Genomic DNA, 26727 nt, shown 5'->3' with positions numbered 1-26727 from the left:
TTGTGTGGACTCGTGTTCGTATTAGTGATCTTATTCGGCCATTTTCCAGGGTTCTCCTTTCGACTCCGATGTGTATATTGGGCCGCCTTGAAGTATACTCCTTCCAGGTCAGCCATACTCCGTACTATCCATGGATGGAGTACTAGTTTAAAAAAAAGTATCATTTTTATTTTTTCATTGTTTTTTTCAATAATTACTTAACAACTTGCACAGCATAAGTTGGGAAGCAAATTTTCCCATATAAGATCCATCGTCGGAGGCCGATTGGCTGAAAGCCCCTTAGCGCCCCAGCGTTCAGAACCGGTATCCAACGAAAATCATTAGATCTTCAGGCCCAATTTCGCTTAGTTGCACAGTAAGCGGCTGTAATTTTACTCGTAATTTTAAACCGGCGTGTCGGCCTTCCGCTCTGCCGTGCTGACTTGACGGCATCTTCATATCCAGGGCTTCCGAGGTCATATTGAAGCTTTACGAGATATATTAACTCTAGCCTCGATCAACTTGAGCCCTGCTGACTTGAGCCACGATCGGGTCCAGGGACACCGCCGTCCGTCGTACATAGGTACTTGTACGCTCGTGGTACTCCGTACTCCGTACAGCTGGATGTTTGACAAGAACAGACTAAACCCTTCAGGTCGAAGCTGGGCACTGTAATTTGGCCCGTTGCACACGGGCCCGGCGCGTAGATGAGGATTTACGTGCTATCAAATCTAAAATTGTCTCAGGGTTAACCAGCCTCCCCCATTAAAGTGCTAGCTCGACGTTTTGCAGAGCTTTAGGTTGACACCACGGCACAAGTGTGATTAGTGATGGGATGGGAGTTTCAAAAACCCCGGCGTCGCGCGACCGGACCCAATCACACTTCCCTCCATCAGGACAGCGCTAAAGCTAGGCATGATACTAGCAGGCATCTTGGCCATGCGCATTTCCTAGGTAACCCGTGAGAGAGAGAGTCAGCGGTACTCCGTGCTCCGTATCTATCTTTCGACAAAGAATTGGATACAGCGTACTCCGTAATACTGGACCAGCGCACCGTTGCTCGTATTCGTGTCTTGGGGGCCAAGGGCTGCCTCAAGAATTCAAGGTTTGGGCGCGGCTTACTACTTCATCGGGATTTGGGTGCATAACTGTACATTGCATCAACCCAAGAATGAAGGGCTATTCTTCTACGCCTTGCTTCGAATCGCGACCGCCTAAAACTCGGTGAGAGGCTCACTCATCCATCAATAATGTGTGTAGGGAGTATGGCCAAGGGAATGACTTGATTGGTGGCTCTTGGCGTGGCACAGCCAGTTTAGCACTGCACAATTGGATGGCAAAGGAATAGCCACGATTACAAGCGGTATCTCAGTAGCGATCATCAGGCTGACCCGTGCTGATTTCAGCTGCAATACCATGATCGACGGAGTCTGCGTCGTCGATCCTTCAAAGGCTAACATGTTACATCCATCCCCGCAATCCCGATGCGGTGGGGAGCGGGTACCACATGCTCAAGGTCCGGGTTGGGGTTGCGCCTGGTGTATCTTCTTCACAATGTATATATCATCTTGATAGATCTCATGCTGAGGAACGAGGAGAAATCTGGGGTAAACGTGCGCGCCTCCCGAGGTCCAGCCCTGGAGGGCTTATCGGTGTGATGACGCAATGGATATCGATATCGATATCGGTACCAGAAATGAAAGTGTCACGATACTTCCAAGGTTGCTGAACCGTATTGTATCTCCGTGTTTTAGCTTTCATGGTCGCCGACTCTCAAGATGTAAAAGACTCCATCCGTGGTTTCCCTGGATGATTACCAATGTCAAATGTGGTCATATATGTCACAATGATCATATTTTTAGTTGATTTCGGATATCGACCCAATTGAAAGTTGGGCTAGCTTAAAGCCGTAAAAGGAAAGAGGGTGCACTTGAAAGCTCTCAACGGTGCTAGATCGGAGTACTTTTGCTGACCTGTAGTGTCTGAACCATGAACCCGATGCCGAAAAGAAGAGACCCCGAGCGCCATATGCCATCCGCCAATAGAAAAAGAGAAGAAAAAAAGAGAAGCCAACCAACGCCAAGGTGATGAGGAATTACAGCACAAGATAGGAAAAGAAAGACCATTCAGTCATTCTTCTGGTCGCCGGAGCCGTCAGCCAGCATTTGGAAACCCTTAACCAGTCCCATTGCCGAGCCAGCAGCAATGCCGCCTACCAGCACCATCTGAATCCCTCCGACGAGACCTTTGCGAACGTTGCGACGGCCACTCCAGCCACTCACAAAGCAGGTCTTTCCATATCCGAACATAAACAGCGCAATGACCATGGTGACAATGGACCAGCGCAAGGCAATATAAGCGTCCTGTGGTCCCACGAAGAAGTATGGAATCAGGGGAACGAAACCGCCAATGAAGTATCCCAGTGCGATAGTAAGGGCGCACATAACAGCTCGCGAGTCGGAGGGTTCAGGCAGAGTGTGGTGGAAGTTCATGAGGAAGGAAGGAAGCATGGGGGAGGTGGAAAGGTGATTCTTGAGTTGAGCGACCAACTCAGATGGAAGCTCATAGGGCTCAAAGATGTCGGAGATAGTGTCAGACACAGAGGCAGGGTCATTCGTAGCTTGTGTTTGTGTCTCCTTCATTGTGGCCTTGTATGATTCCCTATAGTTTGTTAGTAGCCGAATCAAACATTTTGTCGATGCGCCAATATTTTGAGCTCGATTGGTGCTTAGTGTGCGGGGAACAGAAAAAACTTACTCTTCACTCTTTGCGCCCAAATATCCACCCAGTCCCATTGAGATGGCTCCAGCAATGAGCTCAGCGAGTCCACCAAAGACAACAACCTTGGTATCGCCCAGTGCAGAGAGACCGGCAGTCAAGGCGAAAGGCACAGTCATGCCATCCGACAGACCGATAATCGCATCCGAGACTGTTCGGCCGTCAATGAAACGAGAGGATTGTCGTTCAGCTCCTTGACGGCCCGCAGTCTCTACATCGGATTGGAGTGGGACGCTGTCATCTTTTTCATCCGAGGAGGGACGGCGATCGCTGAGGGGCGAGTAGGTTGCCATGAGGCCGGTGAAAGAGCTAATGGATGACATTGTAGAAAGTTTTCTCTCAGTAGGTGAGGGGAAATCTTTTCAGCATCCCTTGAATGAACGGAATGCAAAGGGAAATGAAGGATGAACTGAGAGAAGAAAAGCTTTCTTTAAGGGTCACACATGGCTTCGAAAGTCACGAGCTATTCCACGCTTCCCATGCTTTTTGCTCCAAATTGCTCATAGTAGTGATCAGCTACACAGCTGATCATAGCCTATCGAGTGACCCAGGGGGACAACGTGCTTGGCATGCCCCTTCGAAACCCAGGCACGTGCATCGCTGATTGGCTGAACATGGACTGGGTGGAGGGGTGGAAGTGGGGACCCGCTGCTTAACTTGAAGTGGGATCCAATCAGCGACGTTGGATACTAATCGGGTGGACCATGCACGGCCCTTCAATGTGGTACTTAAAGGGCCTGCCAATATAAGTGCCGAGCTATGTACCTGGATTCGCAGCACATGGACAGGCGTGACAGACTAGATGAATCTACTAGCCTTAGTCAACACATGAGGGCTCCGAGGCTTCAGGGCTCCAGGGCCATATTGCTACCTCTCACGGAGGCACGTGCTCACTTGACAATTTGTGTGCTCCTTGCAGGAAGCTCATGTTAGTCTCACACACTGACCGGGGTGAAATCTACTTCCGACTTACCGCTTGATTGTATGAGGTTCAGGTACATCCAAAGGCTCTTGGTGCCTGTATCAAAGTATACTCAGTGTAGCAGACACTCGAGCGGAAGGTATAGCATGTAGTTGTAAAAAGTAAGAGCAGTGCCACAGAGGAAGAATGCGGCTTGACCGGAGACTATTTGTTCACTTCCTTGTGCAATCACCTCCATAAACTCATCAACTTCTTCAACTTCTTCTACTTCTTCTATTTGCAAACTGAATCCGCCAAAATGATCATCTATATGCTACTCACTACCCTTGTGGCTCTAGCCACAGCCGTGCAGGGCTATCCAGCTCGGAGCACACAGACATGGGCCAAGCTGCGAGAGAATGTGAGTACACGGATCAGAGATAACGAATGGTCTCCGAATATGTCATCTCACAAAGTCTGTTAGATCAAGCATGTCATCTACCTGACTCTCGAGAACCATTCATTCGACAACATTGCTGGATACTGGGACTTCAATCCCGACATTGACAACCTCCGCAATATCACATTCTGCAACGACTACACTAACCCAAACTGGACGGTCTACGGGGAGCCACTTGAAATCTGTGCGGAGCCTTATGCACTAGAGGTTCCACTGAAGGACCCTGATCACAACTTCGGCGGCGTGACCTACGAGATCTTCGGCAAGTGGAATGTGTCCAAGACCGACGTCCCGAACATGGGTGGTTTCATCGAGCGCCAATCAGCCCAGTATAATGCAACTCCTGGTGATTCGGCATTTGTGATCAAAGCGTTTGATGAGAAGAAAACATCTACTCTAGTTGAGCTGGCAAGCAATTTTGCCTTTTTTGATTCATATGTGAGAAAACCACACAGCACTCCGCTGGATTTTGTTGACGTTTTTGTAGTTCTGCGAGCACCCGGGTCCAACTAATCCTAACCGCCAGTTCGCAACTTCGGGCTCGTCCTGCGGCTTTGTTGACAACACAGACCAGTCTTCTGGTTTCTTCAACAATGTTACAGGAACAACATGTGCGGTCTCAATCTTCGAAGCGCTCAGCAAGAAGGGCATCAGCTGGAAGAATGTGCGTTGAGCTGTGTATCTTTACCCTACGTAAAACAAAGTTACTAATGAGTTTGTAGTATTATGAGACCGACATCGTCGATGCATTCGTTTACAAGGTGAGTGATCGACATATCCTCTTAGACTCTACTACTCTAACCCATCAAAGTGGGTACAAGACAACGCTATGGACCGGCTCGTGCATGCAACCGAACTATACCACGACCTAGAAGCAGGTACTTTGCCTTCATTCTCATACTTGAACCCGGAGTGCTGCACCGTCGATTCGATGCGCCCGACCAGCAACATGGCTGCCGGCGAGCAGATGGTCAAGCATTTATATGACGCACTACGCCGCTCCAAATATTGGGACAATGCGTAAGTATCTCTTTCCAGTCCACATAACAAATACTTTACTTAACCTCGAATACAGAGTGCTGATCATCAATTTCGACGAGCATGGCGGATTCGCCGACCACGTCCCCACTCCAGTCAATGTCCCCCAGCCCGAAGATGGGATCATATTCGAGGGCAAGTCAACGGGCCACAATTTCACATACGATTTTACCCGTCTGGGCGTACGGTACGTGCTCCTAAGAATTTCAATGTGTATCAGGCTCACCTCAGAAACAGCGTTCCCGCATTCATCATATCTCCCTGGGTGCCACCCAACTTGCTCATTCACGACCAAGGCACCATGTATGCTCCCAACTCGGCCTATACACACAGCTCGATCCTGCATTTCTTGCAGGAGTTGTGGGAGCTGGAAGGGTTGAATAATCGAGTCCAATGGGCAAAGACGTTTGATATGATCTTTCTGGACAAGAAACGGGATGACACGCCAAAGACGCTCGTCAAACCTACTTGGTATGGTGGAAGTGGACAGCCAGAGCCGGATTCCTTCTTCCTGTTGAACCAAGATGAGAGCTACTATAGGCGGCTTTTCTCTAAAGAGGGATAGGGCATGGGATGAAAATTAACGCTGCTAATGGCGCGGGGTCTGTGACCTAAACTTTCTATCAGCAAGGGTGATATCTATTTAGCTGCTAATATGAGATGCGTGTGAGCTTTGTCCACTTGATGGGTGGCCCTTTGGCATCTGGGTTTCTCGGACTTTTCTTATCGACGACATTAATTACATTTCTATATTCAAAAAATCAATCTCGATGGAATCCAAGGTCCACACAGTTCTGAACGCCTCAAATCTCAAGTTTCACCCAGAACTCTATGATAATCCATACAAGTGAAGTGCGCAAATGTAACAGGAGAATAGATTGAATTGTAAGATGATATATCAGGGCCGGCCACTCATAAAGCATTTACTGACATCGTAGCTCGTTTGAAGAAAATGAAATGGAAGAAATCATCCGAACAGAAAGATCGAGAGCACCTAAACAGTGCCACTCAACCCCCTGTCCAAGAACGTGATTTTGGGGGGACCAGCCCAATGCCAGGAGCCGGGGTATGCGATAAGACTCGAAGATCGAGCGGCGCCAAAGAAAGAAATCAATATATCCAGTGAAAAATCACGACGAGAGGAATGATTCGGGGCTTCTAGAAGATGCACCCATTATGCGCGATATGTAGTATCACTTGCGCTTCTCAGCTGCGTTCTGCTGATTCGTAGAAGAGGAGCCGGACATATCCCAGAGACGACTCTTGTAAGCGGGGAAAGAAGTGTGGTTCCACATGTTGACCAGAACGCTACACGAGACATGAGTTAGTCGGCATCAACAAAAAATGGATGCGCATCCAGACAAAGAGAGTAAACACACCTTTGGGTCTGATCCTTGTAGGCCTCGTCCTTGATCTCCCTTACTTGGACTTTCATGCCATCCTTGGTGAAGGTCATATTCTTGCGCTCCATCTTCTCGCGCGTGTTCTTGCTCACGTCCTGCACGATGCTGTAGACGATGAATCCGACCGCGGCTAGGACGCCGACGAAGACGAGGAGCAGAATGAGGGGAACGATGTTGCGGGCGCCCATGGTGGGGGTTTGAGATAAGAGATCGCGTTCAGAGAACAGGTAGGGGATTCGGGGTTGGGAAAGTCGAAGTGAAGATCCGGAGACTGGAGCGTGAGTGTTGTGGGGTGTAAAATGAGAAAGGAATGGAAAAATAACGGGCTTGTATGCCAAGAGCGGAGATTGAAAATAGCACGGTTAGTGTCTAGGCCTTTTGCTGCTGCCTGGAGTGGATCTAAGGAATGTGGTTCACAAGGCAGGGCTGAATATGCAAGTTGTGCAATGTAAGATCAAAAGACCGAGAAGCGTTGTATTTCCCCTGTGACGTTCAGAAGGAAACATCCCGTGGACGTGGCTATTCGTGGCTGTCGTGGCTGTGTTTTCCCGTGGCTCATTGCTGAGTCAGGCTTGGATTCCCCCGCAAAGATCCACAAGGCTGGCGAGGTTTATTCATAGCTCGTATGGCTTGGTCCTTGGATGTTGTTCTTTTTTTTTTCTGCCTCTCTATCAATCAGACTTAGTACATTAATACAATACACTCCCTACAATGCTTGTGTTCTTATGAAGCCCGAGTAAACAAGTATCCACTCCCAAAACAGGACGATCGGCGGTTTTCGATCTCATCTGCGTCATGATGATAAAATAGGGCGGTGAATCTCCATCTGGGGAAGCCCTTTCTTTTTAGAGATATCGTGAAGAATCCTCCCTCACATACCAGCATTGAACCCTAGCTTGACACAATGTGTGACGTGCCTTTCTTCCCAATTTTCCCCATTTGCTTCCAATGTGGCACGGATCAGAACCCATGCCACTGTAAGGTCGTCGGGCCGACCCTTGGTATGTCGTGGCATTGATCTCCGGAGATTAAACTATCACTGACTTCATGAAAAGGCTTCTGCGCAACTATTGTGTCTGCCGTGAGTGCTCTAGACCTGATTCATAGCATGCGAGCTGCTTGCATGACTATAGCCTTGCATCACAGCTAATTGGGATCTACTACTTCTAGGTATTCTGCTGGCCTCTCTCTATCTTCTGTGGATGTGGTTGCACCAAGACAGGCAAGGAGTATGTTCCGCCCAGTTCTGTCTCAAGACATCAGTCAGACCTTTTACTAACAAACCTCAGTATGCTGGCGTATCCCGTCAAACTAAACGGCCAAGTCAGCAATGCCATTCCGTTTTGATTAAGGAATGTGGGCGCTGGGAGTTCTTACTATGGATTTATACACCCTAATTTAAATGTTCAATGCTTCTCTACATAATGCTTGACCCTCTTGTTTTGGCACGAATATATATTCCGATCCAACTTGGATTTTGTTCCTGCCTTCCTATGCATCTAGCCGTCCACGTATCGAACCCAACTGGGCACCTCCAGGGCTTGACACCATAGAAAAGAGTACCTAGGTACCCAACCGTCGCATAGCCATGTTTCGCATATGTATGACCCAAAGCCACATTTCTCACTCGCGAAAGCCGGATTCAACCAGGTGTTGACAAGGTTGCACTCGATAGCTGGATTGAAAAAGGTGCTGCACAGAAGCGAACGCAAGCCCCATGGGTTGGAGCTTAAAGTCGTGTATTCAATAAAAAGCAAAGTGAAAAACAATAAATTCCAAGATCAGCCGTTGATTATTATTTGATGGGATACAGTACCTAGGTAGACATGATTAATTATATAACGATCACAATTGACCATTCATTTCTTCCACCACACCCTCTCTCCTCCCGAGGTCCTCCCCCACAGTGCCAACGCACGTTCATGAAGAAGGCTGAGGAGGATCAGGCAGATAATCCGCCGAATACTCATCAGCCTCATCATAATCCTCCAGCTCCAACTGTTCCAAGAACCCATCCTTCAACAGCGAAGCCACACTCGAGTAAGCCAGTATCTGGGACCCGAATCCAGGCTGCTCGAACCACGATGCAACTGGTCCTAACGCAACCTCGAACTCCTTGGTCACTTCGTACACATGGTAGTTGTACGGGAAGCTGCTGTTCTCAGGCGCGAAGAGATTGGACGGAGGCAATGCTCGCTCAATATAGGGTGCACCAAGTGGCGCCAGGAATTTCCCTGTCTCGGCACCGAATCTGTCCAGCTTTTGGCCGACGCGGAGGGTAACGTTTCCAAGGATAGAGATTTGCTCGGTGGATGCGACGAATCCATTGCTATCGGGGTAGATCCAGTACGCTTTTGGGTCTGTGGCATTGACGGTCCATTTCTCTAGGAACTCGAGGGGGCATAGATTGCCAAAGCGGGCGTATGTCTCGAGCTCGTTTGTGAGAGGGAAATAGCCCGGAAGTTTTGTTGGACCGAGTCTTGGATCACCGCAGACGGCACTTGAGTTTTGGTAGGTTACGCCTTTGCAGGGATCAGGATAACATCTTGCGGGGTAATCGGGCTCCTGGAAAATCAAATTAGATATTGGTGTGTATGGGGTTGAGAGAGTGTGTGTGTTGGTCTTACTTCGTTAGCCTGGTGCTTGTGCGGCTTGACGGGAGATGCGGCCTCGGCCAGGGCAATTGAAAACAGCAGACTCAAGGTTGAAAGATGCATGATGGGCCAAACGTACAGATGCTTCCAAACACCTCGACCAACAATGGCGACGACATCCTTTTTACATATCAGGTACGGGGTAATATGCTCCTTACTGCGCAGGTATGTATGCAAGCCCCTAAAAGAGGCCTGCCCTGCCGATCACACTGCATCTGCTATTGGGTACTCCGTATACGGAGCACTGAATGTTTACATATCAGACTGGCTGGCTGAGGGACCCCATCTGAATGATCTTCAGTTCGCAGCCGTGTTTACAAGGAGAATGGAATTTAGTCGATGTGACTGCATGATAGCCCAATCTGGCCTGGCTTGGCACCTTCTCCTCCACTATTGTGCTTCTCTAGAAGAAACTAGTAGCAAGCCAGTAGAATAGTACCCCTTAGGATTGGTTGCTGAATTTTCAGGGTCACATAAGAGTCTCCCTAAGCTCGGATTAATTCGGCGTTTTCAGCTGCGGCTGGCATAGTTGATATTGTATGTACCTGGATAGCTCAGCTTGATGCCCAGTTCTCCGTACTCCGTACTCCGCACGGGTTTTTGTTTGTCTTTTAGCGTACAGGGTAGTACTTTTACAAAAGACCTTTCCATTCCATTACCACAAGTGACATCTTTCCTTGGTTTTTGTTCGGACGTTCCGGCGACCAGTCTTTGAAGGTACCAACTTCCTCGAAGTTGTTCCGCTCAAACACTTTCCGGCTCCCCACGTTTCCTGCGAAAAAGCTTCCTCGAAAGTGCTTCGTGTTCATACGAGGTACAGCCCAGTTTCTAATCACAGTTGCAACAGCACGACTCATGATCCCTCTCCCGTGATACGAAGGGGACAAGTAGTCTATCGGTTTTAGTCAGTCGCTCAGGTCTATCAATGCAACAGTCTCGGTTCGTTACATACTTCCTATACTCCAGACAATATCATCATGCCCTGGAGGCAATCGATTGTTATGATCCTGAACTAGCGCAAGCTCCCAGCTGTTGCGCCGGATCTCGTGGAAAGGATAACGCATAATCGCGACCTCGCCTATGAGAGTGTCTTGCAAAGGCGCGCCGCTTATCGGATCTCTTTCTTCCACTTGACGGATGCAAAGAAAAGGGCATTTGTCGAAGATCTGTCGATCTGTTTGATCGGAGGATTCACCACTTTGCTGCTGGTCCTTTGTCTCGAACTCCTGTTGGAGTGCAGACACCACGGCCTTGTTCTCCTGGATTTTCATCTTGATCCAATCCTCGCCGTGCTCAGGTAGAAAGGGGTAAGGGGGACCTTGCAACCAGGAATAAACTTTGGCATCGTTGAGTATCTCGGTCATGACAAGAGCAGTCTCTTGGATCTGGTGCTCGCGGTATGGGGTGATGATGATGTTTGCACGTGGCTCAGGGAGCTGGAGATAGGGCTCCTTGGTGATGGAGTTATAGTGCACAGCCATGGCAAAGTGAACAATGACTGCTTCCCAGGGGTGATCTCAAGCATATATGAGTCGTACTTCAGTTCGTCAATTATCTATTCTTGTGAGTCACACCCGACCTTGTTGGGGTAAGACCTCGGGACTCGCGGGCGACCTTCCAAGCTGGGACTTTGGAACGTATCTTTCGCCCAAATGCCCCAAGAATTGAAATAAATTGTTCATGTGCGCAGAATCTATGAAGCGATAATATTGCACATCAGGCCTGGAGACAGCCTTGGAAGGGTCTAGTGGGTTTTGTACCTTGTGTTTATGACAAGGTTCCAATGTTGTTGGCGAGGTATATACATGGATGTAACCCATGCAAAGACGAGATAGACTGCGTCACAAATTGTAATCTAAGAAAGCGAAGGTACCTATATGTAGTTGCATGAGTGTATTGTACGAGAACACCGGATGCTATTAACGTCTCGAATAGAATGTTCATCCCACCAGGGTATATGTATGCTAATGTACAGGCACGCGGCTAGTCAGTTGCTCGAGTCGGCCCGCCAAGGCGCGATATTTGCGCATAACGTCCTCCCATTCCTGAGCCATGTCCTCATCGTCTTCCTCGCTCAGTTCGGTCAAAACCATACTGAAATCACCGCCCAGACGGCCCAGACTTGCTGCACAATACAGAAGCTGTGTGAGAAGACTTTCTTTGGAGGTCCGATCTCGGACGTTGGGCAGGTAGGCACGCATTGTATCCGTGAGCAACTGCACAAGGTACATGGGGAAAGTCGCCAAAGCTGGGGGAACACGTTGCATAGGGTCATCTGAGTGAGCGGGCTTCGACTTGGCTTTGGCCTCCGCGCCTCGTAAGCCCGAGAGAGCAAGATCGGATTCAGACTGCTCGGCGCCGAAGATGTTTTTGTATAGTGAAACGATGGCAAAGCTCTGCTCGCGGAAGATTTCAATATATCTCTTCAAGTAACGGTCTGTTTGCTGGCCGCCGGACCACGCGCTCGAGTCTGATTTGTCCTTGCCAAGTCGTTTCTGGGTTTCTTGGTCTGCCAGCTCACGGAGAGGGTCCAACGCCTCTAGTGTGGATACTAGATGCGCCAGTCTGCAAACCAAAAAGATAGCCCCCAGTGCGCTCTCTCCAGCTCCGGCAGATGCCTCGAGATCCGGGGCTACTCGTCGCAACCAGCCCACGGTTCGCATGCCAGCTGCTAGCCGTAGATTCTGTGCGCGAAGTCCCGTGATCAGGTTACTTGTCATGTCCTTCATAGCAGCCTCTGCCTGAGATGCTACATCTTGAATCAGAGGTGATTCGGGGTATAGTGTTTGTAATCGTTTAATATGTGCATGTAGGTCGAGGGCGGATGAGTATGTTGTCGAGGAAGCTCCGGTGCCGGAGTTCAGGGAGGCCGCAGATACAGCGGTAGATAATAGAGTCGGTAGCTCCAGGATGTCCGAGAGTCGGTCGACATTGCGAGATAATTGCATGGCCTTCTTCCGTCTTTCCAGTGCAGCGTTATCTGTAATCTTACTATATTTGGTCGAAAAGTTGACTGCCTCCTCATCGAGTTTGGGGATAGCCTCACGCAATTGCTGCGCCTCGCAGGTCAACTGGGGAGCTGATTGACATAGTGTCGACAGGTTATCAGATGATGTGACGAATGCGCGATGCGAACGGTTTGATAGAGCTTGGAGGGAGAGGAGAGTCGAATGTGAGGATTGAGCGAGGGACGGGGGTTCGGTGTTCTGGAGAGCGTCCAGGGACAAGGTTGACAATCGGTTGAGATATTTGTCGGTAGTTGGGTCATTAGACAAGGTTGGATCTAGATGTGGAGCAAGCAGCTCCAATAAGTCGGCCATAGCGAGTGGAAGAGTTGATGCTATTCGGAAGTTGCGTAAAAGCCGCGCGCTGAATGGAGCGCCGGCGGGTGGTCCGTGCGAGCCTGGCTGGTACTGGTATGAACTTTTTCCCTCGTTTTTCGATGAACAACTCTCTTTCTACAAATACTTCTTCATTTTCAGTGAAGCAGAGCGAGACTTCATTTGTGTCTGCTGTTTGACCCGTTGTCTTTCCTGTTATAGTTAGAATACATCTGTGACCCCTCCCCCGCATCCCCAGCCCATTACACCCCCCATGATCCTGCCATCATGGGGAAGCCACGAGTGAGTCTCTCTTCTCTGACAATGCTGGGCTGTTCTGACATATAGTCATCTGTAGATGATCATTCTGGTGCGTCATGCACAGTCAGAAGGCAACAAAAACCGCGATATCCATCAAACTATTCCAGACCACCGGGTGAAGCTCACCAATGAAGGCTACCGGCAAGCTGAAGACGCCGGCCGTCGTCTTCGAGACCTCCTTCATCCAGATGATACCCTCCACTTCTTTACATCCCCATATCGGCGGACGAGAGAGACTACAGAAGGGATTCTTGAGTCCCTGACTTCAGACACCCCAGCTCCTTCGCCTTTCCCAAGACATACGATCAAAGTTTACGAAGAACCTAGACTACGGGAACAGGATTTCGGAAACTTTCAGCCTTGTTCAACAGAAATGGAACGCATGTGGATGGAGCGTGCAGATTATGGTCACTTCTTCTACCGAATCCCTAATGGCGAGTCGGCAGCAGATGCCTATGACCGCGTGAGTGGATTCAATGAGTCTCTGTGGCGCCTGTTTGGCGAAGACGACTTCGCCAATGTTTGTGTTCTTGTCACACATGGTCTCATGGCCCGGGTCTTCCTCATGAAATGGTATCATTGGAGTGTGGAATACTTTGAGGACCTTCGCAACATCAACCATTGCGAGTTTGTGGTCTTGACCCTGAACCCGGCTAATGGGAAATATACACTTCAAAATAAGCTGCGTACCTGGTCCGATCTTCGAAAAGACAGGGAGCGCGAGAACGCTTCCAAGGAGCAGGTGGCTGCGCCCAGTGCGTCTTCAAGCCAACCGGACCATATCCCAATTCGACGCAAGTGGGGTGGCTGTCCCGATGGCTGTACTCATGGTTTAACTGGAGATGGAAAACAAGCACTACGAGCAAACTTGTTGAACTCCATACACCATAACAGTCATGGTCACAGTCATGGTCACACTCAGCACAAGCACCACGATGAACACAACCATAGCTTCGGCTCCAAATTGCAAAAATCTATATCCATTGATGAGGTGGTTTCATCCTCAGAGGAAAGTGCAACCTATAATAATACCAGTCGAGAAAGCACTCGGCACGTCCCCCAGCGGAAACACACTGGCAGCGATGATGGCACCGAAGCGAGCCCGAAAGAATACTTTTCCACCTCAGAGACCCGGTCGAAGGTCAATCCTCCAGTACCAAACCGATCACTTCACGGTATAAATCGCAATAGCGAAGACCAAATCTTCCATGCCCCTTCCGCCTTGTCCTCATCCTCGGCGCATTTGAAATATGCACTCCTCCACCTCGGCGGTCGTGACGGTGGCGGCTCAATGAGCGGAGCAAACAGTCTTGCACCATCTGACGACGAGGCCGACGAGCACCTGCCTCACCGCCACACTGTCCCAACAGTCTCAAGTCTCGGAAATGGCAGCCTATCTCACGCCAATCAGCAACACTTCAAATTCCCACCTTCCAATCCCACACGCCCACCCCTATCACAGGAATTCGAGGATGATGGCGATGATGAGATGAGTGGCAACTCCACCGAACAGTTCAAAAAACCTCGCCCCAGTCACCACCACACTCAACACCAACACCAAAACCACCAATATCTCTACTCCACGGATCACTCTGAACATCGCATGGCCAACATCCTTGGGGATGGCGACGAGTCTTCCACACCTTCCGACACTCAGACGCCGAAACCCGAAAGTTCGCCAGAATCGTCCCATACACATGAGACTTTAGAGGAACAGCAAAAGCATGACCAAAGCGTTCAAGGAAGCGTTTATTAATATATGTGTTGTTATTGGTGCTCACATTAGACCCATCTGGCCTCTGGCCCCATCTTTCCGAGCTTCCTATCCACACATCATGACCCGCCACGACCGCTCACATGACATCGCATTACCCATTTGTTATACTGCGTTTTTTACTTATATTTACAATTTGGAATACCTGGGCTCATAGTCCCTTTAGTTTTATATCAAGACCAATAAATTTATGCATTATACGGAGTTTCACCCTTGCAGGTAGCAAGATAGATCTACCACCTCCAATCCCCCCAAGAGCCAAAAGCGTGGCGACGGCTTTCAACTAGCATGAGCACAGTGTCGTTGGTAACACCCCAGGAAATACAAATCTACTCAGTACTTCATACAAAAACTACAGATAGAGGAAATCATTGCAGTCGGGACAAAGACAATAGTTTGTCGCTAGTGTATTGAAATGATCCTCAGATGTGAAAGAACGCCAACCACAGACGCCAGGAGCCAAATCAATGCATGGGAAAAGCACCGCCCTGCTCACCGGGGCCAAAGGTAAAAGGCGCAACAAAATAAAAGAAGACAAAGTCAGGTAGACTACATGCAAGCCAATCCCAAAAAAATGAGACTGACCGGGCTCTCGAAATGCCAGAATGAAAGGAACTGAACCACGGGCACCAAACCTCCGATACATGGGGAAGATATCACAGGTAGAGAGGTAAACCCAGGTCGATGGACGGTATCGAATTGCGAGCCAGGAAATGGGAGAGATTCCGTGATGCTAGTTGTTGGAAAGATTCGAATTCGAATTTGTTGATCTCGTTGATCGGAGAAGAAAGTGTCGTAAGAGAAAGGTAGACATATCGGAACCGAAAAAAAAAAAAAAAGTTCGAAAGACAAAAAGAAGCGAATGAGAAATTGGAAGGGCAGAAGTGAAGAAATGATTAACGCCTGGCACTGCGTGTAGCGTGATGAATGGGAATAATAATGTACTGGCATGAAGAGGAAGGGGAAAGCACTCTATGGGAAATCACCGCGAGACACAAATGCCAAGCATAAAACAGAAAGGCTGAGAATATGAACGGAAGTCGTGGGTAATAAACAAAGAGGTCAGATTTTGGGGATTTCGTTATCGTCGTGACTGCGGCTCCAGCAACCTGTCGAAAGGTCGAAATGATTCAACGATGGAGTGGAGAGGTTCAAGACTCCAATAAGCCTGAAGTATGCCATAGGCACTATTCAGGTTAATGTCGTTGATTTGCCAGAGCACGCCGCCGATGTCCGCCGTGGGTGCGATTTTTTTCCTCTTTTTTTGCGTTTTTGAGTTTTTTTTTCGCTTTGTCAAACGAGAACCAGCAGACGCAGAACAAAAGTACTTTTCGGGTGACGCGGCATGCCGATTGCTCAGAAGCGGGTGTGGCCAACTGCAAAGCTGAAGCGAGGCGAGACTGAGGTTGAAGTAAGGCCGAACAAAGGATGAAGTAAGACCAAATTTGGAACCGAAAGAATTGCCAAGCTGATGCCGAGAAGAGCTAGCGAGACAAAAGGTCAAAAGGCGCAAGTGTGGAAACAAGTCGAGCAGAACAAACGTAGGCGAAGTAAATCCCATGCGAGTTGCCAAACAAACGTCAAAAAGAAGTCTAAAGTTGCAGTATGAAAAAAATTGGAATGGACACGACAAGACTTTTTTGCGGTCTTGGGCCGTTGACGCCTTCTGCTTGAGTCGGAGTCGTACATCACCAAATCACGACAACTAGGTTGCGATCATCGGCTGATGCATGGAGGGGAAAGCACTGTTGCACATGTAGTGCTCGAGATGCTTAGCACAGTAGTTGCAGCCGCACGACGAACCATGTCCGGTCCAGAGACTCTGAGCGAAGGGCAGGCCGTACGCCGGAGTGTGGTGGTAGGACGGGGGCTGAGAGCGAGGTGCCGGGTGAGCCATGTACTGTGGGGGAGCGTTCCAGCCCCGCGAGTAAGGCGGGGGAGGAGGCGGGTTAGCGTAACCCCAAGGGCCGACAGAGTAGTAGTCGGGGGTGGTGGGGCCGCTGGAAATGGCGGAGGGGGGCGAGTATTCGGACGCGGTTGGGTTGAGCCAGGAGTTCTCGATCTGCGAGCTGCGCTGGTACTGTGGCGGGATAGGACCTTCGGGGGACATGAGAGGCTTGGAGGCGACACCCTGACCCTGGCTTCGGAGAACACTGGAGGTCTCCAGAGGCGCCAGAGTTTGGCGAGTATCCTGAGCCTTGGCCACAGCCTTAGCCCGCCAGGTATCCCAGTGCGCGCGCCACGAGGCGAAACCATCCTGCTTGTCGTAAATACGGTCGTGAATCTTCCAGTCGAAGGCAAACAGCCATTCCAGTTCCATGCGGTTCAGCTCAGCAACGGGGATGCTGCTCACTTCAGCCCAGGACTTGTTCTGGAAAGTGTTGTCATCGAGGAACTTGCTACCCAAGAGAAGCGACACAGTCAACATGCGGTAGACTTGACCACCAGCCACGGGAGTGCGCTGGGCCGACAGGACTTGCATGCGGCTGGCCAGGTAGAACAAACCAAGCAGAATGGTGGAACTTGGCAGGCGAGTCGAGGACAGAACTTGGAAAACATATTTCCGAAACTGGGGGGGAACCGGGGATCCTGGGTAGATGCTTCGCGCGAGGTCAATATCTGCAAGGGTGATGTTGGTCTCGAACAAATCATACATTCCCTGAGCCATCTCAGCAACAAAGTCGGACATGCGATCCATCTCGTAATCCAGGTGAGCTGCGACACCTCCAGTAGCTTTTTCCTCCTTGCGGGGTTGTTCGGGCTGCTGAGTCGGGGCGGGTTCCTGGCGACGGTACTGAGGGGGAATCGTAGAGTCCATGGGCGGGAGGTGGACGTTGCTGCGCATCGGAGGCAGCGCAGGGACCGCCATGGGGTTGAACATGTGCTGGTTCATCACGTGGATGTCACGAGCAGAGCTCATCGGGTGGGCGGCCTGGGGGTGGAGGTTCATCGAAGTTGGCTTGGCGTAGCACAGAGACTGCGAGTATTGTTCGATGAACTCATTGCCGCTTTGATGGTAGCGCGGAGGGAATCCTGCGTGACCAACCGGATAGAAAGATGGGTCTTCCATACGACCACCGTTGACATGGGGAGGTGTAGGCAGGCCATGATGACCTGGGACGAAGAAGGACGGCATCTTGAGAGGGGGAGGGGGGGCGAGATGCCAGTTCAGGACGGGGAGTAAGACTTGTTCTGTTGCCAGCGAAAGGCAGAGGATCAGCATACGAGGCCTCCGGGGTGTTTAGGCACTCAAGAAGGAAAAAAGGCCAGATGGACCGAGACAGAAAATTTGAAGAAACGGGGCGAACGAACCGTCTACTCCACCAGAACCTGAGCCTGGAAGAAGAGCGCTGCTCAGGGAGCGAATTGGCTCTGTTGTGATCCTAGGTGGCAATCTCTAGTTGAATGACATGGGTGTATTCAATGATCCAACGAATTGGGGCAAATGAGAGTGAAGGAGCGTGGAAGACGGTGAAACAAGGACCTCGCTGTGCCGGAGAGACGCAGACTGTGAGGAGCAATGAAGTGATCACCGGTCAGGTCAATATGCTTGAGCGGCGAATAACCAAGTCGAAGCAAAGGAGCCCACGCAAAAGGGTGAACGGGGGGAGCGCGCGCTCGTAGGAGCACGAGGAGAAAAAGTTCTCCACGCGTAGACGCAAACCTCACGGGAATGAGGTGAGCAACGACACTTAGTGAAAAGCTCGTTGACACGGGAGAGGATGAGATACAGAAAAGAGGTTGGGAAGAAGGATGAAGAAGGAAAAGGTGAACAGGGGCGTTGTGGGAAAAGACCGTTGGCTGCCCCGGTAATTTTACATGTATTGCAACACACCATGTGCTGTATTTTAAATTCTAAAATTAAAATTTTAAAGAAAAAAAGAATTCCACCAAGTACTCCGTACAGTGCAGATTCTAGAGTACGGAGTGATTACACTCATAGACCTATAAGTATTTAATTTTAAATTTATAACCTACAATCAAAGTTACTGTAAGTATTCAGCATCTCAAGTCACAGTCTAATCATAGTACACTGTACGGAGTACATATGCAAAGTACTAAATTATGGGAATGGGAATGGGAATGTCTTCTCAGCACGGGTCACCTAAGTGGATACAGTGTATTGGTATTGTAAAGCATTTTAAAAAAAAGGCCCTAGACCCTTGGAGCCCCGATGCAACGCCCGTGTTACTGGTTCATCTCGGACGTGAGGAAATACATATGACCTTACAATCTTCATATTTATAATCTATAACATTCCGTATTCTAAGGCGTCTCATATAGTCTGTGAGATATATAGACAATGTCACTCTATCTCAAACATGAACATTCCCGCCGTTGCTCGGTCTACTAATTAAGTACTCCGAACTAAATAGGGCAACACCAAAACCAACGGAGTATACTTGTGGTGAATCATAAGCAAGTACTTGTACTTCACTGGAATCTAGAATATATCCCAACTCAAAGTACAGAGTACTATTTATTTTCATACAATCAAATGTACTTGTGGTACTTAACAATCTGTCCTTACATCAACTGTTGCCTCCCAACGATCACACGCCTATTACCCCGTACAACCAAGCAAGGGCAAGACCATATGACAACACAACACACTGTTTCTCTGACATGTCAGACCCAGCCTACTCATGACCGGCCTCTGACTCAACGATGCTGATCCCTGCTGCAAACTAGTAGCGTCATGCCGTTCATGACAGCCGACCGCGCAGCCCTCTGTGCCTATCTGCTTAAAAGGCGCATACACTACGTATAGCCGCCTTACCGGGACTCTCCTGCATAATTTGCTAGACTTGAATGCTCCAAATACTCCATATGATTTGAGGATGTATGTATTATGCTACAGTACGTACGCCGTACATGATTTATAAGCTCTACAGTACTCCGTACAGTTGCCGGAGCCACTCTACGGAGTAGGACTTGGCTAGTTCAAGTACCTGATGGAGCACCGTGCATACCGGTGTACATCCGCACACCGGACTAACGTATCATATTGTTCTAGAAAGTGAGTCGGACCCTCGTGCCTCGAGGGGTTTCCACTTTGATCACTGCAGTTCCCCTATACCATTGTAGGGTTTGAAGATTGCATTTTTATTTTTTTTAAAAAAAGTATTGCTTTCCCGCGGACCTTGGAGCCTAACCTCAGAAGTCGATAGTCCGAGAATTACCCATCTCCAAGGGAAATTCGAACATATGTACGGAGTAACGTCAAGCTATACGGAGTACAAAGAACCCCGATGACATAGCTGATTAGGTATAGGACCTTGATTTTAAGACAGGAAGAATCATGGAAACAGTAAGAATCAGTGCCCAACCGGCTACATTCGGCAGGTCTCAAAGAACAGTGATTGGACTGGAAAACGACAAACTGTAATTCCTTCTGCGTAACTTAAGGGGAAAATCGGGTGTACATGCACACCCCTCCTCCCCTCTTTGAAATGCACGGGGCGGGGGAGGCGAGCTCGATTCGAAGGTGGGAACGGTCACATTTTTCCTATTCTAGTCTTCGGGGGCTATTTTTCAGATACCTATAGTACCTATGGATGCTCATTTCGGTCAATGTGATTGGTATTTCTATCATGCTGGGCTTTTACGCTTTTACGTCAGGCGCCCGGTTCACGCCTGAAAAGACAAGGAGGGAAAAAAAAGAAACAACAGAAGACGAGGGATGATTCCAGAGGAATATTCATACCCTTTCATATAGGCGATGACACCAAGAAAATCGCGGATCCGGTCAAAGAGATAGACGCAAAGGCCTGACAGAACAGAGGGATATCATTAAGATCCAAAGAATCCAGACATGTTGCAAAAGAGGAAACCAAAAGAGGAAAAAAGGAAGAAAACAAAAAGCAAAACCATAAGACTCGTGTACTCGATAAGTCGTCAGGAGGGAAGACAATGGCATTCCCTCCGGTTTATCGCCAGAAGCGCCGCAAGCAGCTGCAGCGAACTGGCCAACTCCTACCCTGCCGAATGGGTCGGGGTGCACCCAGGGACCATTGACCCAGGGGATTGTCGGGCTAGGATTGGCTCGCAGTGGGATTGGACCTCTATACCAGGGCTGTGTATAACCCCCCAAAAAGAAACCGCTCATTCCTCTTTGAGACTTCCAACCAGATTCCGAAGCACATCCATGATGACGGCCTCGTCCTTTGGCTCGCCACCTGGGAATGAGCTTTCTAGAGCATCGCCTAACACACGGGCGCGAGCACTCCGGAGAACCTCCCGTATGTAGTTCTTGTCCTCGTAGTCTTCCATCAGCACAGCTTCGAAGTCATCAATGGCCTTGTTGGCGCGCTCAATGAATGGTGATTGCTCCGGTGGTGGTTGGCTTTGCTGCTGAGGCATATGATGCTGCTGATGGTGATTGTGAGCCGGAAGACTAGCAGGCATATGATGCTGAGGCTGGTGCTGCGGCTGGTGCTGAGGCTGATGTTGATGCTGGTGTTGGTGCTGCGGCTGCGGCTGGTGTTGGTGTTGATGCTGGTGCTGCGGCATTTGATGCTGCTGAGGAGCATGTGACTGGGGTTGCGACTGGGGCGGGGCCTGTGGCTGGTGCTGGGGTTGATATGAAGGTCCACTAGGCGGAGGGAAGGCTCGGGGCGGCGGGTTGATGTGATGTTGTTGAGGAGGTGGAGGTTTCTGGGGTGTGTAGGGAGAATGATGCTTTGGCGGCCCTTGAGGAGGTCGCTGAGGCTGCTGTTGAGGCTGCGGCTGCGGCTGTTGTTGCTGCTGGCCACCCTGCGGAGTCGGAGTGGAGGCATAGGGTGAGGTGTAAGTAGACGGAAGAGTTGCCGCAAAGGCAGCAGGAAGGTTGCTGCGAATGGTGCTGGGGATGGGGAAGGATGCAGCAGGGTTGATAGTTGGCGGGGCCGGAGCAGGTGCCGGTGCCGGAGTAGACACCGGAGCAGACACTGGAGCCGGAGCAGGCGTTGGTGCGGGTGAGGGAACAGGAGCAGCGACGGGGGCCGAAGGGGGTACCGACACCGGTGCTGCCGCCGGAGCAGGAGGTGGAGCCGGAGCCGGAGTAGCAGCTGGCGCGGGTGCTGGTGCTGGCGCTGGCGCTGGGGCTTGGGCCGGAGCAGCAGAGAGAGCAGGGGGTGGAGCAGATGGAGCGGGCACGGGGGCCTTTGGTGAGGGTGCGTAGGGACTGGAGTGAGACGGAGGTCCTGCCACAGATACAGATGCCGGGAATGGTGCAGGCGGGATAGATGGGAATTGGAAGTGCTGTGATGGATTTGGCATCGGTGGCGGAACTTGTGGAGGCGCGTATGAGTGAGACAATTGTGGCATGTATTGCTGAGGAGCCGGCGTGGGAGGATGAGAGGCTTGAGGAGGTGGCGACGGTCGTCGCTTCTTCTCCTTCTCGACTGATGCGCCTGGGATAAGTTGCCATGACCATCCCTTGCCGTCTCGTTCTGCGTGCATGAACAAATGTCCGTTGCCGTTAAGGTTGTGTCGGACACTAGACGTCCAACCCTCCGTCTCACACTTGAAGCGAAAGTAGGGATATTTGAGCTTCAGCGCGCGGTATATCTGCTTCAAGGTCATTGGCGTGCCAGCTTCGGTCAGCGCATCAAAGATAAGAACAGCGTAGTTGTATGGAGGCTTGGCCAGATCCTCCGGCGTGTAAGCAGATTCCGGAGGATAGTTGGGAGATGGTGACCGTGATGGCTTGCGCTTTTTGAGTGGTGGTGGCTTGACGTATTCTTCCTGCCGTGGCTCTGTAGATACCTGACCACCTTCCGTTGAGGGAATAGGAGAGTCCATTGGCGTGCCATCGAGCTTCTTTCGCTTGGTGTATTTCCGTTTCTCTGCTGGTTTGTTCGTCGGTGACTCAGGAACAACCGACTCCTTCGCAACTGTTTTCCCGGCCTTCGGTATCTTGAGTGGAGGCGGCGTAACACCTCCATTGGCCTCGCGCTTAGCCGCGATTTTCTGTTCACGAGCAAGCTCAGCTCGCTCGCGCTTTGACATGATCCCATCTTTGGGCGGGCGTCCAGGGCCCCGCCGGCGTGCAGGCTGGGAATCGTTATCTTCAATGGAATCCAAAGCTTGAGAAGATTTGGGGTCCTTGGTTTTGAGTATAAGCCTGGACGCCTTGCTAGAGGGCTCCCGACTCTCGCCGCTGTCGCTCCCAAGCCTCTCAGATTCTTCAATATCTTCGTCCACTTCAATTGAGCCACGGGCATCTTTCTCATCATCATCATCGTCATCAACTTCTTCTTTTTGTGCCTCCTCTTCAACCTTCTCTTCTATCCTATCAGCTCCGGTCTCGCCAATAGGAACGTCTGGCAGCAAGAAGCGGATGCGTACACCGCCAATCTGAATGTAATCACCGCTGTGCAGAGGACGAACCTGCCCTGGCGAAAGCCAATCAGCTCCGATGAAAGCTCCGTTGCGTCCCATGACTTCCATTTCAAACAAGTTCCGGTCAAAGTTGTATGAGATGCGCACATGTCTGCGAGAGATCCCTCGATGACCAGCAGCACTGCCGTCGACGGTTGTCGGGGGATGAATCGGAATCGTGGGGCAGGAGTCCGGAGATGGGAGAAGAGCCATCGCATCGACGGGCTTTGCTTCTCCGTTGTCATCCTGTAATGATTGCATTGCCAGCGCATTGTAGTCGGTGGTCGATTGTAATTGAGCCGGGTTTGCGTGCAGCGGTACAACAGCTTCATCAAATGAAGACCTTGAGGACCGGCGGCTTGGATTGATATTGCCCGGAAGGTGCGGAGGAACGTCGGGATCAAAACCCATGATACCTCCACGATCGCTGACAACACTGCCCATCATGGCAGCGCTTTCCTCCCGCTTCATGCGGTTTGGTGTATGCGCTGTGTTTCCTCCGCTCGAGCTCTTCGCTCGAGAGCTTCGCACGGCCTGCCGGTACTGGAACTCTCGGTGATGGGCGGCGCGAGCTGCGCGCACGTCTCGCCCTAGGATGAATGAGTAGGTATTCACGTAGAAATGACCGTCATCGAACTCCAACTTGGCGAATGCTTGGATCTTGGGCTCCGAGCCAGCAATTGAAGCCGCTCCGTCCGGGTATCCAAGCGCAGCCAAGTCGGGATTTTGCGAAAAGAAAGCAGCCGTGAGCATTTCATTTTGATGGAGGGCTTCGAAGGCATTTTTCGGGGCGGTGGTGAAATCCAAGGGTGGCAGGAGAGAGGGTTGTTCTGCATCCTGCTTGAGATTTAAAGGGTCTGTGAGCGTATCCATTGCATCAGTGCTAAAGTTCGCGTGGCTCATGTCGTGTGCAGAATTTCCGCCCATCAGCTCGTCGCCCAGAGCTTTCCCGTTCAGCATATCCTGAATTTCTCGAGATATCGCGGGATCTTGTTGTAAGTTTGGATCAATTGGCGGAGCATTGTGGAGACCCATGTCGAAGGAGTGGTGTATCGAGTCGTCCATCTTGATATCCATGTCCATATCGTGATTCTCGCCCTGTCCAGGTTGATCCATCGCTGTCGAAGCAGAGTTTGGCGCCGACTGATTTCCAAGGAGTTGGGCCAGCAGCGCGCTGGCAGCATTCTGTGTATTTGTATCTTGTTGGTGTTGCGCGGCAGAAAGGTCCTGGCTGTCGGAGCATTCTGTCTTGATTCCGACGTCTGGGGCGGACATGCCGTTTGGGGTTGACGGGGCAGAATTCTTCTGCATGTCGCGGATTGCGGAGTCGTTTCGAGGGTTGGAAGGGGGTGTAGCGTTCGGTGAGCAGCCGTAGTCGTATATGGGGCTATCGGGGCCTGGGTCAGGCGGTCGATGGCCCACGGCTGGCGCAGTCATGGTCTGCGACGACATGACAGGCTGGTGCTGGGGAGGAGAGAGAAAAGAAGTTCCAAAAGAAGTCGGAATCTCACTTTGGAGGCGGTGAGCGATCGCCGAGTTGCCCAAGTGGTCGCTGCAGAATCACCGACTCGCCATGTCGCTGTTTTTCTTTTTCTTTTCTTTTTCTTTGTACTTCCGTCCCTGAATTTCTGGGTTTGTGGTGTCTCCCCGGTGCTTTCGTTTGAAATTTCTCTTCACCTCAGAAACAGTTTCAGGGGACTTGAAAGAAAATCGACGATCCTCTCTCCGGTACAAAATTTTCCGCCCCGCCCTACCATATTCTCTCCGATCTCCACTTGTTGGGTTCCTCACCGGTTTTGTCTGGCCTAGATCTATGGAGTGATGCTCCATATGCAATTGCTTCCTGTGCTGCCCCTCAGCGAATGGTAATTGATGGACCAAGCAGCTGCAGAAGGCGATCAGTTTGCTCGTTCTGGGTGGAGCCGGGTCCTGGAGAGACTCGTACTCGATGGCCTTCGGACTGTTATTGGTGTAACATGTGATTATTCTCACTGTAGCTCTTGCTCTCTACATACAAACTTTACCACGACTCACACATCACATCGCTGTATATGCCATGTTCAGTACTGAGAGGTGTGCATAATCTCATGCGGGGGGAAGCGGAGTAAGCCATAGGAGGGCTTGGACCATAGGGAGGACTGCAGATTTTAACACGCTGATCAGTGCATGGAATGGTCTTAAATACCTTTAGGCGAGGTAATTCAAGGTATTTGTTACATGTACGACATTGGCAAAGCCTCTCAATGAGAACAGTGTATGTTTTGATTTCTGATGTCTGTACCCTGTGCCACGGCAGTATTTTCTGCTGTATATCCCCAATGGAAATCTAACCTGCAATCAAAACCGATATGAGAACAATTTATATGTGAGACGAAAAAGCACCCTGGGCACTTTATACGCTCTTGAGGTCCTCAAAATACGGAGTACGGAGTACCCCAAGTAACAAATCAAAACAGACAATAATGCCTCGCATTGTCCGCTAAACCGAGCCGGGAATATACAGCTCTTATCGATAGCCTCCGAACATTTCCAAGCTTCTCCAACAGAAACCCTTCCAACCCCGTGAAAACACAATGCCTCCGAAATCCAAAAAAGCAGATCCAAAACCCCCTAAACCAACAACCCAAGCAACCCCAAATTGGCCTCCCCTCCGACCCCTCCTCCCCGCCGCCGATCTATCCCTAACCCCCCCTCCTCACCGACCAAATCTACCTAATCCGCAACTTCCTCCCAGGCACACTATGCAAGACCTACGCTTCGTTCCTCGCCTCACTACCTCTCACCACTACACCTGGGAAACCCAAAAAAGATGAAGCATTACGAGTGAACGACCGATTCCAAATCGACGATAGCCGATTTGCAGATATGCTATGGGAAACAACAGCCCTGAAAGAGCTTGTCACGACACGGTATGCCGAAGAAGAAGAAGACCAAGAAGAAAGCTCGCCTGCGCAGATCGCCGAAGGGGCGCGGCAGCTCTGGGGCGGCGAACCTCTGGGTCTCAATTCGAATATTCGGATCTATCGGTATTCGGCCGGACAGTTTTTCGGACAGCATTGTAAATCTGCATTAGAAAAGTCGTAAAATAACGAGGAATCACTAACAGGTTTACAGACGATGAGGCAAATAATGTAACATTTACGCCGGCTTCTACGAAGGCGAAGGCGAAGGCGGTTGCTGGTCGGACGACTTGGACGCTGCTTGTTTATTTGACTTCTTGTACGGGTGGGGAGACGGTATTTTATCCGGAGGCTACGAGGGAGAATCGACGGCCGGAGCCGATAGCTGTTTCGCCGGAGGTTGGGATGGCGCTTTTGCATCGACATGGTGATCATTGTATGATTCATGAGGGAATGGAGGTTACGGGGGGAGAGAAGTGGGTGCTGAGGAGTGATTTGGTTGTTCCGAGGTAATGGGATGTTCTTTTGCTTCTTTCGATCTACCTTGGACATACAAAAAAAAAACAAATCTTAATCATCCATCATTCCTACCAGGAAGAGGGATTGTAACATTGATTGGAGAGTACAGCAAACAAGGAAGGGGACGATAGTAGGTCCCTCTCACCGCGAGCGTAAAAAGAAACAGATGTAGATACATTTAACGATCCGGGTTCGTAAAGAGTGTAGGCGCGAGAAAGGGGATGTCAAGGAATTCACAAGAAAGGGAAAATAAAAAAGATAAAAGAGGCCATCAGTGATTTGTGATGACAGATGACAGAGCGCAAGGCTCGCCAAA

The 26727-nt window shown here is 50.2% G+C and overlaps 11 protein-coding genes across 11 annotated transcripts; 4 read left to right on the top strand and 7 right to left on the bottom strand.

Moving 5' to 3' along the window:
- Positions 1 to 2105: 2105 nt before the first annotated feature.
- On the bottom strand, positions 2106 to 3080 carry N7506_009848 (VIT1/CCC1 transporter family protein; the record flags this gene model as incomplete). Its single annotated transcript, XM_056959141.1, has 2 exons — positions 2106 to 2640; positions 2737 to 3080. 2 exons carry the CDS (start codon positions 3078 to 3080, stop codon positions 2106 to 2108), a joined length of 879 nt encoding a protein of 292 aa, XP_056808531.1.
- An 897-nt stretch (positions 3081 to 3977) lies between these two features.
- On the top strand, positions 3978 to 5721 carry N7506_009847 (Phosphoesterase; the record flags this gene model as incomplete). The annotated part of the gene is made up of 7 exons (XM_056959140.1): positions 3978 to 4079; positions 4143 to 4556; positions 4606 to 4782; positions 4841 to 4879; positions 4930 to 5138; positions 5194 to 5343; positions 5394 to 5721. 7 exons carry the CDS (start codon positions 3978 to 3980, stop codon positions 5719 to 5721), a joined length of 1419 nt encoding a protein of 472 aa, XP_056808530.1.
- Positions 5722 to 6349: 628 nt separating this feature from the next.
- Positions 6350 to 6747, bottom strand: N7506_009846 (uncharacterized protein; the record flags this gene model as incomplete). Its single annotated transcript, XM_056959139.1, has 2 exons — positions 6350 to 6464; positions 6536 to 6747. The coding sequence occupies 2 exons, from the start codon at positions 6745 to 6747 to the stop codon at positions 6350 to 6352; spliced, it is 327 nt and encodes a 108-aa protein (XP_056808529.1).
- A 716-nt stretch (positions 6748 to 7463) lies between these two features.
- N7506_009845 (uncharacterized protein) lies at positions 7464 to 7906 on the top strand (the record flags this gene model as incomplete). Its single annotated transcript, XM_056959138.1, has 3 exons — positions 7464 to 7560; positions 7730 to 7802; positions 7849 to 7906. 3 exons carry the CDS (start codon positions 7464 to 7466, stop codon positions 7904 to 7906), a joined length of 228 nt encoding a protein of 75 aa, XP_056808528.1.
- Positions 7907 to 8479: 573 nt separating this feature from the next.
- On the bottom strand, positions 8480 to 9276 carry N7506_009844 (TNT domain-containing protein; the record flags this gene model as incomplete). Its single annotated transcript, XM_056959137.1, has 2 exons — positions 8480 to 9124; positions 9187 to 9276. 2 exons carry the CDS (start codon positions 9274 to 9276, stop codon positions 8480 to 8482), a joined length of 735 nt encoding a protein of 244 aa, XP_056808527.1.
- Positions 9277 to 9845: 569 nt separating this feature from the next.
- Positions 9846 to 10694, bottom strand: N7506_009843 (GNAT family N-acetyltransferase; the record flags this gene model as incomplete). The annotated part of the gene is made up of 2 exons (XM_056959136.1): positions 9846 to 10105; positions 10166 to 10694. 2 exons carry the CDS (start codon positions 10692 to 10694, stop codon positions 9846 to 9848), a joined length of 789 nt encoding a protein of 262 aa, XP_056808526.1.
- A 483-nt stretch (positions 10695 to 11177) lies between these two features.
- Positions 11178 to 12533, bottom strand: N7506_009842 (Dor1-like family protein; the record flags this gene model as incomplete). The annotated part of the gene is made up of 1 exon (XM_056959135.1): positions 11178 to 12533. One exon carries the CDS (start codon positions 12531 to 12533, stop codon positions 11178 to 11180), a length of 1356 nt encoding a protein of 451 aa, XP_056808525.1.
- Positions 12534 to 12891: 358 nt separating this feature from the next.
- Positions 12892 to 14610, top strand: N7506_009841 (acid phosphatase DET1; the record flags this gene model as incomplete). The annotated part of the gene is made up of 1 exon (XM_056959134.1): positions 12892 to 14610. The coding sequence occupies one exon, from the start codon at positions 12892 to 12894 to the stop codon at positions 14608 to 14610; it is 1719 nt and encodes a 572-aa protein (XP_056808524.1).
- A 1723-nt stretch (positions 14611 to 16333) lies between these two features.
- Positions 16334 to 17764, bottom strand: N7506_009840 (uncharacterized protein; the record flags this gene model as incomplete). The annotated part of the gene is made up of 1 exon (XM_056959133.1): positions 16334 to 17764. One exon carries the CDS (start codon positions 17762 to 17764, stop codon positions 16334 to 16336), a length of 1431 nt encoding a protein of 476 aa, XP_056808523.1.
- A 2969-nt stretch (positions 17765 to 20733) lies between these two features.
- Positions 20734 to 24444, bottom strand: N7506_009839 (forkhead domain protein; the record flags this gene model as incomplete). The annotated part of the gene is made up of 2 exons (XM_056959132.1): positions 20734 to 20982; positions 21826 to 24444. 2 exons carry the CDS (start codon positions 24442 to 24444, stop codon positions 20734 to 20736), a joined length of 2868 nt encoding a protein of 955 aa, XP_056808522.1.
- A 1413-nt stretch (positions 24445 to 25857) lies between these two features.
- Positions 25858 to 26405, top strand: N7506_009838 (uncharacterized protein; the record flags this gene model as incomplete). Its single annotated transcript, XM_056959131.1, has 2 exons — positions 25858 to 26050; positions 26107 to 26405. 2 exons carry the CDS (start codon positions 25858 to 25860, stop codon positions 26403 to 26405), a joined length of 492 nt encoding a protein of 163 aa, XP_056808521.1.
- Positions 26406 to 26727: the final 322 nt, after the last annotated feature.

The sequence above is a fragment of the Penicillium brevicompactum genome (assembly GCF_028827555.1).
Source record: "Penicillium brevicompactum strain IBT 35665 chromosome Unknown utg000006l_segment0_segment0, whole genome shotgun sequence".
NCBI classification, from domain to species: Eukaryota; Fungi; Ascomycota; class Eurotiomycetes; order Eurotiales; family Aspergillaceae; genus Penicillium; species Penicillium brevicompactum.
This window is presented reverse-complemented; position numbering and strand designations above follow the sequence as displayed.